At 36.5% G+C, this 12,036-nt stretch overlaps 1 protein-coding gene across 1 annotated transcript in view; it reads left to right on the top strand.

The window, feature by feature from the left end:
• Nucleotides 1–12,036, top strand: part of LOC140651468 (uncharacterized) — a 70,736-nt gene that overhangs the window by 43,828 nt on the left and 14,872 nt on the right. The window contains exons 6-7 of the mRNA XM_072860940.1: nt 2,144–2,290; nt 5,425–5,585. Coding sequence (XP_072717041.1) covers nt 2,144–2,290; nt 5,425–5,585 — 308 coding nt within the window. The remainder of the gene's footprint in view (nt 1–2,143; nt 2,291–5,424; nt 5,586–12,036) is intronic.

Here is a 12,036-nt window from a genome sequence, read left to right as displayed (position 1 = left end):
ATTCTTTTAACTGGGCAACCAATCTGAATTGTTCACAGCAGGAGTAAGCAGGATATCCTGAATGTTCACATCCTGGATTGCCAATCATGGTGATCCAATGGTTACTCAATTATCATTCAGTAACTTAAAACATCTGATAATCACAAATTAGACATTTCACCCTTTTTAACTTTCCAGACCCCAAAATTAAATGGGAGTATGCTTCTGGCAACTGACAATCAGCCTGAAGGCTTTATGATCAGAGAGAATAATATCTACCAGTAATACACGTGAACAAACTATTTTACATTTATTTAATTCCTATATATCAAGTTATAATTTAGTTTTCCATCTCTCTTTCCTGATAGTGCTTTAAAGGAGTCCATTCCTGTATCAATAAAGGTGAAAGCATAAATATCACGATGTAAGAATCAATTGTTAAAGATTTAATGAAAATTCTGCAAACCCAACAGAAGGCCAGGTTTAAACTCAGTGAATGCCCCATGTCTTTTTTATACCATGCCAGTTCAAAATTAATATGAAAGATAATGATGCATTACATATAAAAATATTATTCCAGTCAGTGTTATACCCACTGTGATGTTTATTTTACCTTACATTCAAATAATTTCTACACTTTTGACCCAAGCAGCTAGACAAAAGCCTGGAATATTGCCAGTTGTTCTAATTAGGAAAAAGAGTGCTGATGCCCTTTTAACAACTCCATGTATTTTACTCAAAAGTAGCCTGGTATTTTTCTTGTTTGTATTAACCCCTATTTTCCTGAATGCTGGAAGAACTGGACAAGAACATTTATCCCATGTTCATTACCTTATGCTATGTCAGCTGTGCCTACATCAAAAGCTCATCCTCTTGGCTATTTTTAGGGTTAAATCCTGGTCTTCATATGAGCTTTCAGCTTTACCCCAGGCTGTCAAGTTTCATACCATGAACATAAGGTGCACTTAGCTTCTTACTCCCAGCCCCTAACAACAGCATTGGCAACTTCTGCTTTTGCAGTGTGCTGCTATGGCATCTCTTTCCACACCTGTTGTATGCAAACCCCAAAGCAGGAAAATGTGTGGCACTGTGCTGCAGCCAGTGATGAGCACCCCAGTGGAGCCCAAGCTCAGAGTGTCCTGCTACCATGGCCCTGAAGGCAGCTGCTCACTTTTACTGATTTAGCTTACTATTGAAATGTAGGCTACAGAGCATTGTTCACTAGGAAGAGATGAAAAGTTTACTACATACTGTGGTTGCTGAACTGTGAACTATATGAGATCCTTGATTAGTGTAAAGAATATCCTGAAAAAGGGCACAGTTGTGTGATCCCCACATCATGAGGATCATACTTGATTGATCTTTTCACTTCTAGCAGCAGAGAGAAAACGGAATAATACAGAAAGATTTACAGTAGTGAAACAGAGAAAATATGCTTCCAAAAAAACTGAAATTAACCTATGCAAATAACTATGAACCGACTCTGGAATGCCTTTGCTTCCATTTGTGTCTCACTTAAATGAGATTAAGTATAAGCAGCTGTTCTATACAATGGAAATAGCTTGTAACAGTTACTGGCAAATTTGGGGCAAAAACGTTTCTAAACTAGTCTTTGCATTTAAAAATTTTAAAGGAGAAACAAACGTTTCTCTGTTGGGCATGCTGTCTGGTAAAGGGGAAGACATCTATTCAAATGCCTGTTCAGAATCAGTCAATTAATGTATTTGATCTCTGTGTCGCCTCCAGCCAAGATCAGTGTCTGCCAGTTTTGTGGAATATGCTGGGGTGGGATATTTCCCACTGTCTCATCTGCTGAGGCTTTCTAGCTATACATGAAACACCTGCACTTGGGAGCTCTTGTAACTGTGAAATTTCTATTTCAGTTAGGATTTATTTTTATAATACTAAAAAAAATAGGTTAAACAGCTTTAGCAGGAAGGGCTGTAAAAGGGCTGTAAAATGGTTAATTGCAACAGAACAACTAATTGACACAGTCCAACTCGTGACTGGTGAACCAGATCTGGCCCACAGGCTGCTGGTATCCAGCTTCATATCAAGGGCACCTGAGTGCCTGCCTGCCCTGCCACAGAAACTTCAGAAAATGCTGCAGTTGGGGCTGCTGTGACAGTGATGCTGCTGCTCAGGTGTCCTTCTACCCTTTCAGAAGCAGCAGCAGCAGCAGCAACTGCACAAGGAGAATGAGCAGGCCTCCAGCCTTCAAGTGTGTCCACTTGGGGGTTGCACTGGGGGTGGATGACTCAGCAGTGGCTGCATCTTCACGTCCCAAGTACCTTCTCCGGAACAAAGAAAGGTGGGTTTCAGTAATTTCCCCCAAATAATCTGATTGTAAGTATATTTGAGCATCCCTGAAAATCCCAACCCTAGCTTTTTATTTAAACTCTTAAATAAATATTCAAGTCAGTATTTGTAATTTGCTTTTAAATTCTGTCTGATGTTTTCCTTGAAGTAATGTACGGAAAAGGAAGGATTGCCTCCATATTTGGACCTGAAGAGACAGTCTTGCCTGTTATAGGATGTAATGCTGAAATACAAAGAGAATGGTCTGATTTCAATCGAATGACATTTTAATTATTTAGTCTGTTTAATATATTATTGAAAATCTCTCATAATGCACCTCTAGAAAACCTTCCTATACTAAACTGAGTTTTTTTCTGGCATTGTACCAGAGGTTTCCAATATTAATCCAATTAATATTAATCCAATATTTCCAATTAATCATAGCTAGGTTATATGCCCAATATAGTTAACAATATATGAAACTTCAATATTTCATTTGATCTTAATAAGAATGGTCCACTAGAGCCAGTGAGTTTTTCAAAATAGATTAAGCTACAAAAAACAAATAATTAAACACTGATTTATTTTTAAAACCAGACCATCATTCTCAGATTTCTTCAGTACTTTCTACAATTAGAATATTAGTATGCATATGTAAGACTTTATTTGAAAGTTAATCCTCCCAAACACACTTCTCATGGAAAAAAAAATTAGATCAATATTTACTGATTGTGCATCTATGAATTCTCTAAGGATTTAGAGGCCTGTAACTCTGACAAGGTTATTGGCAAGGAAGGTGATCCTTTAAATTCCAGCAAGCATATATTCTCATTCAGTCAAGGTCACTTATCAATCAAATGAATGTCATTTCATAAACACTCCTGAACAACTGTGTTCTATTATCTAAATGGGAAGGAGAGGTGTTAATGGGTGTCTAAGGGATGAAATCAATTTAGCTTGGAGGCACTCAGCTGTTAGAACAGTTGTGAACATGTCTGGCTGCTAATATATGCTGATTAGCATTAATATCATACGATGTCTGAAATGTGGCTGGCATGACATTTCTAAACCAATGAATGGTGATTACAGCTCTGTTTCCTTTATTCTTTTATTTGAGTAATCACTTCTGACTGTGTGGACTATCAGGTTTGCAACATGCGCAGTACTGAGTTTGAAGATTTGTACCCACAGGCATCTTCTTGTTGCTGTGATCCTGTTGCAGAAGGAAAATAAAGAGCATTTGACCTGTTATTTGTAGGCTGCAAAGGGTCCTGCATAGCCCACTGAGAAAGTAACAAGGACCTGCACTAAAGAATTAGAAATATAAGCATATAGTAGGATGCTTGATACTTATGCTGACAACATATGCTTGATGTGTTGATGCTGACAATTGGAGTTTTCAAGTGCTGAATTACAGAATAAACTTGCCTTTGTAGTCCAGTCCAGTCAGGGTTTCTCTTTGTGATTCCCCGCCCCCCCCAACATGATGGAAAATAGTGCCAGAGGGGAGACAATGCTGATTAAAAATATCAGCAAAACAAAGCCAAAACAAATGCTTTGTTGTCTTTGCAGATGAGTAACTTGTCTACTCAAAGTAGAGTAAAAGAATGCAGAGGGACCAGCAAAAATCAGGGATGCCCAGACTCTGCACCATCCTGGTATATTTCAAATACGCCAGTGAAGGCAGCTCTGCAACAGTGGTAAATCTGGGCTACCTGTCCTAGAAAAAGAATCTCTTTCAAAAAGCCTGTTCAGAAGAAGAGATGATTAAATCAGTTCCCAGAAAACTCTCTGCTTTTATTCAAGAGTATTTGGTGATTTCTGAAAGAATAGGCAACAAAGAATCAGAACTTGAGGGGAAAAAAGGAAAATATTAAGTAGTTATCAAAACAGGCAAAGCTCTTTATTAAAACCAAGTAAGTGTTACAAATAAAATTGAAAGTATTCAAGATCTATGAAGAAGATAGGATCCTGAGAGAAGATAGGTTTTCGAATGTCTTTATCCAAGCTTGATAATGCAAGTTTTTTAAGTCTGGGTCATAGAGGAGCAAATAGCTAAACTGATGAAAATTACAAAAAAATCCATTTTTATACACAGGATCCTTGTGTGAAAATAACAAAGTGTACATACTTCATGTGCAAGAGGAAACAATTTCCAAAAGCTGCTAAATCTTAATAAGAATTGTTTTTAAATATTATATTGAATCTAAACTATGTAATAGAGTTTAATTTAAAATAAACCAATTAGACTTTATTCTAAAAAAAAGGACAAATTGAAACAATTCAAAATTGCAGTATCTGTCATATTCCAAACACAACTCTAAGGTTTGTCTTGGTTATTGAGTCAGCCAAGGTCAAACTGGAAAACATGTTGAGATGCCTCAAAAAATAAATCGCTAAGCATCAGTTTCAAACACAGTCTGAAACACCCCCATACATGAATGAGAGAAAACTATCTTTTTATGATGCTGGAAGGAAAATTTAGGGCAATATGATCCATCACATCACCTTGGATGAGTTATACTTTTTGTCCTGTCTACTTGTCATACAGGGAAGAACAGTCAATTTACAGAGAAAAAAATTACATGGGACATAAGTAAAAAATAAAAAAATACTTTCACAATATCTGTGTAGGAAAACAAGATCTCTGTTAATTGGTGGGAATCAGTCCTTAAACTGTATAGAAGAACACCGGGAATAATTACATTGGGTTCTCATGAAGATAATCTTCCCTTCTGTATTTTTTAACATGGAAACTCTATAGATAATACTTTTTCTCAGCTTAAGGCAGCTTGCACATGCATTCATCTCCTGGCATCCCACTCCAAAGAAAAACAAAGTCTTTGCATCTTATGGTTTTTTTAAATTAAGCCAGCAATTGTGTACATGTATTCAGAAGGATACACTGATGGGCTTGTTACTGACAAAAAACCATGGGGTAACCAAGACTAAAGCACGTGGATTTCATTTGTAAACAATTATAGCCACTGTTTATTTTTGCTTAACATAATCCAGATGAAATAAATATTACTAATTAATTTAAACAAAATGCTTAACAGATACAGATTTAAGGCAATGGTGTAGGTAATTCAGTTGTGGTTCTTATTGCAACTCATAAACATAATTATTCCTTTATTGTCTTTACAGTGAAACTGTTGAAACTTTAGAGCTTGGGAAAGAAAGAGAAAACAGAACACAAAAGGAGATTTTAAAAAAATCAAAGAAAATAAAAGTACAGGAGGAAGAGACATTAAAAAAGAAAAGGATTCAATGCAGAAAAAGCAATTTCATACTCTTGTGCCAGTATGGTAAGTTTTAGTAACCTAATTCATGCATTATAAGATTTTAAAATAAACATTTAATTTTTATAAATGTTTTTTATCAAAGATAATTAAGTAAATAGTAAAAAGGATGGAAAGGAGCCTCAGTTCTTCTAGAATTAATCTACTTTCAAAGTAGAATTTTGGAACGTATAGAAGATCAAGATTGTACTCTTAATAATGTTTGAAATAATTTTAAAAATATGGTTCATGCTCTAATATTTCTATTGAGACAATGTGAAGACTTTTAAAAATCTCTCTTACATTTGGGGCAATTTGATTCAGGAATGGAACTGGATAGCTGTTTTTTTGAACTACTTCAGCTATGCCCTAACTCATTTACGTATTGAAAAACAGGTAATACTCTTCATAACAGTATTTCTGAGTTACCAAAAAAAAAAAAAAAATCAAATGAGATTTCCAGTTGCTGAGCTTATAAAAATTGGAAGAAGCAAATTATTTAATGAAGTTACAGGCCTGGGTTTTTTCCCCCTGATTATTTTGAAAGCATTATATTGTTAAAAAAATAATTTTTATGTATTTCTATTTTCAAAGTTAATTGTAAAACAATAAAGCAATTTAACAATGTAACATAGTCAGAAATGCTATAATTCTTCTGTGAATTTAAAATTATGCACCTCTTTAAAAAACTTTTTAAAAAAATTTTTAAAAGTATAGCCTGATTCTATGTTTTTGAACCAAGCAGAAACAATAAGCCCATCAGTCAGAATAAACATACATTATTTAGAAAGTACTTCCGATGATATATTCTTAAAGAGTGTAATTGTTTTGCTTTATTGTAGTACTTTAAAGAATACATGTTTTTAAGAATACATAATAATGGAGGTGTCTTAGAGAACAGAGGAATATGAGTAAGAATCGTTTGGACAAGTGGGTACCTTTTAGCAAGGCAGGTGCCTGAGAGAAGGCAAACTTTCATTACCTGTGTTGAAAGCCTTCTGTATCTTCTCCAAGGAGACCAACACAGACATAGAGCAATTTCTTTGCCTCTTGAGGACACCTGAAGGATGCAGCAAGCATACCTGTGAGCGCTAGTTGAATAAAAAGCAGCCCTGGGATGAAATACCTTCATCTTGGAGTACCTGTATTTCAAGCAGTACCAAAGCCTTGCCTTTAAAACTTTTAATAGCTGTTCTGTGAAACAGATTCAAGACAGAGAGAGCTTAAGCTGCCTTGTAGCCTTCATGGCCTTGCTATCTTAGTCTGTAACGTGTCATCTCAATCATAGCAAATTTCCATGTTCATGAAATAGCAATGCCCAAATCCAAGCTTCTGTGCTGTCAGTAACATACATCATTTTACCTGTTCAGTGCTCTCTCATGGGAACCACAAAGCTTTGTCCTTGTAATAGAGGATGAGGAAGGAAGGGTACACTTTTCCTTTAAGCATTTGCAGCAGTGATAGGTGTGGATGCACTCCTTACTTGATGGTCTGTGATGCTTCTCCTCTGTAGTTCTACTGAGCTGAGTTTTACATCACTAGTATATCCCATGGCCCATATCTTATCCTATCTTATGGCCCATAAGAAGTCTTTCTTTGAATTCATGTGTCTTAGCCTGATTTTTCAATAAAATTGCTGCCATACAAATGGTTCCACAAGAAAAGGAGGTGTACAAGATATTAATGACATAGGCTGAGTAAAAAAAAAAAAACCAAACAGAAATATTTAGGAACCATTTTATCTCACTCCAAACTTCGTTCTCTATAATTAAATAAGATTGCGCTCTGCAAGTACTTGGGTAGGAGACTTTAAAAGAAAGCCTTATTCAAAAGAAAAGTGGGCTAACTGGGCTAAGGAAAATATCCAATATTTTGTATTACTCTTTAGCACTGCCTCTGCCCCATGATGTTGTCTGGAGTCTTACCATCCTTATTTCTGTAATATCTATTGGGATGCTGATGTGATAAAACATGAGTAAATGGAATTTTAATAGGTGAAGAGGTCAGATCAGATTTAATTTCAGAGACTACTTCCATTGCCTTGACAGAATGATATTGCACAGAACCGTTGTTGCACAAGGGTCTTATATGTAGTACCTCTATGTCATGGTTTAACTCCAGCCGGCAGCTAAGCACCACACAGCCACTTGCTCACTCACCCCTGGAGGGATGGGGAAGAGAATTGGAAGGGTAAAAGTGAGAAAACTTGTGGGTTGAGATAAAGACAGTTTAATAGGGAAAGCAAAAGCTGTGCACGCAAGCAAAGCAAAACAAGGAATTCACTCACTACTTCCCATGCACAGGCAGGTGTTCAGCCATCTCCAGGAAAGCAGGGCTCCATCACACCTAATGGTTACTTGGGAAGACAAATGCCATCACTCCAAATGTCACCCCTTTCCTTCTTCTTCCCCCAGCTTTATATGCTGAGCATGACATCATATGGTACGGAATAGCCCTTTGGTCAGTTGGGGTCAGCTGTGTCCCAGCTGTGTCCCCTCCCAGCTTCTTGTGCACCTGGCAGAGCATGGGAAGCTGAAAAGCCCTTGATTTAGTATAAGCACTACTTAGCAACAACTAAAACATCCCTGTGTTATCAACACTGTTTTCAGCACAAATCCAAAACATAGCCCCATATACTAGCTACTATAAAGATAATTAACTCTATCCCAGCCAAAACCAGCACACTCTACCTACTCCAAACTTCAAAAATATCAATAAGTGGAGGTCATGATTGAAAGAGCTGAAGTGTTCACGAACACAACAAAGAAACAAACACACAGAAATGAAAGTATTGTTTTTCTGCCTATCCAGGCATGCTAACTGGATTTGCTAACATACAGCATAACATATAACATGCTAACTGGATATCTGGGATGTATGAAGAGAAACATCCTTTTGTATCCCTATTGCCTGAAAAAAAGAGTTGTTATAGGGTCAAGAGACAATTTAGATTTGTAGTGTATAAAAGAGGCAATATATACATATATTTTTCACCTCTGTCTCATCCCTTCTTATTAATGCCATGGAAGGTTATAATTTCATAGACAAGTTATTGACTTCCTTCTTTATGTAATTTTTTCACTCTTTGTGAGAAAATGCTAATCTTCAGTGCTTTACAAGAAATTACCAGAGCAAGATAGTTTCATAAATTAATTCTTATTCTTCATTTTATGTGTGTCCAAGTATAAATGCAGTAGCAGCAGGTTGGCAATGACCAAGACGAACCATACCACTGTGCAACTTTCTAAGCCCTGGTGGATACAGACATCTGGATGTTATAATTTTCACTGTGCCTAAAAGTCATCACAAAAAAGAGATAACGATTATCTCCATTTTGGCCCTAAGCAGCACATCACTGACAAAAGTTTGTCCAATTAGTTTATGCTGTGGAACAGAATTTCACTATATTTTCTAAATGTGCAGGAAAAAGGACAATTTAAACCTGCCGTAGGTCTCAAGCTGGTATCTCCTAAGGCTTCTAAGTTTGCAAGTAGCTAAAAACTGGCCTGATGTGCTATGCCCTGAAGCAACACAGCAGTGTTGAAACTGTGTCTAATTAATGTCCTGCTAAACCTGAAATGTCAGGAAGGAATATCACTAAACCTCAAAGGCTTTTTAACTTAGTAGATATGGACAGCACTAGTTTTTCTAGAATTCAAGTCAACTGCACTAAAAATTGACGAGACAGTTAGCTAGTTTGCATTTAAAAGCCAGGATTCTGCCAAGAGGGAATTTAATTTTGTCTGTATTTTCAACTTAATGGGTTAGGCAGAATCTAATATGTGAAATTACTTTTCTGCTCTACAGTTTTTTAAGTGAAATTTGTTTGTACGCAGTTGCTATTTCCTACTATGGAGGTTTCTGCTTCTGTATGTGCATAGAACAATTTTAATTCATATAAATGTAATAAAGAGAAGTGATTGTGTGTAGTAATTTTAATCTGAACATTTTATTTATGTGATTTAATTCTTGATACTCAAAAGTTATAGCTGGATATTATGCAAAAATATTAATCAACATTTTTCTAGGTAGCTTAGTAAAACCAGATGAGAGGAAAAAGGAAAGCTTAGAAATGAAAATGACCTCTATGAATCTCTGCCTGGCTGGGCAAATATTAGTTGTCACATACTGATCTTGCACGTGTACATCCGAAAATAGAGAATATTAATTTCAATATTTTAATTACTTATGGTCAAATTTACATTGCCATATGCAAGAAAATTGATTGTTTCATTAAAATAAGATTTTTTTGACTGGAGTTCAGGAACTCTATGGACAGGGAGGCATATATATTGTTCCCAGGTTTGTCTTTTACTATTTATGAATTACCCTGCTCATGTTCAAACAAATTTGTCATGGGAGGCTCAACTTTAACACAAACTCACCCTCTCAGGAAAGGTTTCACTGTAAGGACTAAGATTTAAGAAGGCTGGTTACCTGCCCCTCACCAGCCTTCCCTCCTCCCTCAAACCCCCCCCCAAGTGTATTTTACCAGCAGAAAATTTCCTTTTCCTCCTTCTTAAAGGATACTAGCATACACAGTATCTTCTGTAACTTCCCAAAGCTGACTACTGTGGAAATGAATGACCCAGTGGTCAAGGTTATGGATGAGGAGAAAGTGTCTACATCTAAGGAACCTATGGAAATATGCGTAACTCCAAGGAGTCCTGCAGGACATGTAGAGAACCCTCTACCCATCTGTCACTACTTTCAAGCCTAAAATGTAATAGATGAGGATGCAGATCTAGTTTGAGAGAAATAAGAGTATCTTCCCATCTCTACTACCTACGAAAACTTATTCACCATTCTGGACTTCGCTTCCCCTCCCAGCTATTTTACTTTTTCTAGTGCCACTGATGAAAAACACCAGAGTTAGCTCTGAATGGTGTCAGTTTGGTCTGGCAGAACTAATTTCCTTAGGTTTCGCAATACAAGAAGGTGAAAATACCATTTCTGAGGTATCTGCCCACTTTTGGTTCTGGGAGGCTTTAGTAGTTTTGGACTGGACTGACAGTGCTTTCAGAGTCCTGTATGCATGTTAATCACATCCCCCAGAGTTAGTGTATGACATTGGGCATAAGTCTGATTGTAATCAAACTTTGGTTTGGCTGCAATATTCAAGTATCGTACTTAAGGGAAAAAGCAGTAGGAATGAGCTATCCCAAATCCACTACCACCTCAAAGTAGAGTACTACAGTTTAACAGGTATTTAAAACCTTGCTAAAAATAGCAATTCCTTGCCAAGTTTTATAGAGTTTGGTTCATTTAACTAGTTTATTTCCAGTTAATCTCCCCTTGCTTCCTTGCCCCTGAAAGAAAAGAAAGAGCTTCTTGTTTTGAAATCTGAATTACTCTTCAGTCCTAAACCCTGAAATTTACTGAGTTTTCCCCTTAGAAAATCCTGCATTAGAATTGCACTGGACATGAGTGATACAAAACAGGGAATAAACCACTCAGCAAAACATATGTTTCTTCTGCAATGTAATAGCAAGAACTGTTGCTGCCTGAGGACTTCTGAAGTCAAAAGGACCATACCCTGTGATTTCAGATGGCAAATAATATTTTGCAATTATGGCAACTTGCCATAATATTCTATGTATCTTTAAAAGCATGCCATAATATTAAACACTAAAGACAATTGCAAAAGTTGCAGTAAGTGACCCTAGATACCTCTTATGGGGTTCTAAAGTATTAGGAAATTAAACTTTGGTGGGATGACTACAGAAGGAGGAGGCACATGGTGCCAGTGAGATCAGCAGTCTAACAAAGTGACACCGTTCACTTAACAGTGCTAGATGATTACCTGGGGTGGAGGAAATTATTTAAAGAACAGTTTGTAAATGTCCTAGTATACAATATTAGTTATAGTATGCTTATTGGAAATGTTATGATGTGATAATTAGTCAACAAGATACTTGGTCAGTAAGGTAAGAAGGCAATGTTTCTGCACCCATTCAGGGTATGCCTCTTGAACTTATGCTTGGATTCTTGCATACTGTTTGCCCAGAGAATTTTTGGATTCTCTTCAGTTACTTGCTGGAAACTTTTGTGGTGCTCTCTGCAAGACAAATGGAAGGGGGTTGTACATTAGCTGAGGGCACAAATTAATGTGAAAATACATCTGCTATGTTTGCTTCAAGATTTTGAAACAACTTTGTGTTATATTTTATGGCAAAGAGATCCTGAATCTGTATTCTTTAATTCTAGCAGATAATATACTGTCTGCTAGCCTTTCTACTGAATAGGATAGCCATCAAGCTTAATCACTGCACTATATCAATTTATCACTTAGGTAATCTATGGCTATTTTTCATGGGTTACCCTCTGCGACCTAAAATATTCTCTTCACTTCATGGATGTGATAAATGGAACGAGCCCCTGATCTTTCTTTGTAGGTTGAAGTATACCATTAAAAGCCTGGTGTATGCTCAGGTCAAAATTATCTTGTTGATTACATAGAGTTGAACAGCTTTTTTCT

The sequence above is a fragment of the Ciconia boyciana genome, chromosome 4, assembly GCF_034638445.1.
Source record: "Ciconia boyciana chromosome 4, ASM3463844v1, whole genome shotgun sequence".
In the NCBI taxonomy this organism is placed as follows: domain Eukaryota; kingdom Metazoa; phylum Chordata; class Aves; order Ciconiiformes; family Ciconiidae; genus Ciconia; species Ciconia boyciana.
Note: the sequence above shows the minus strand (reverse complement) of the source record. Positions and strands in the feature narration are given on the sequence as shown.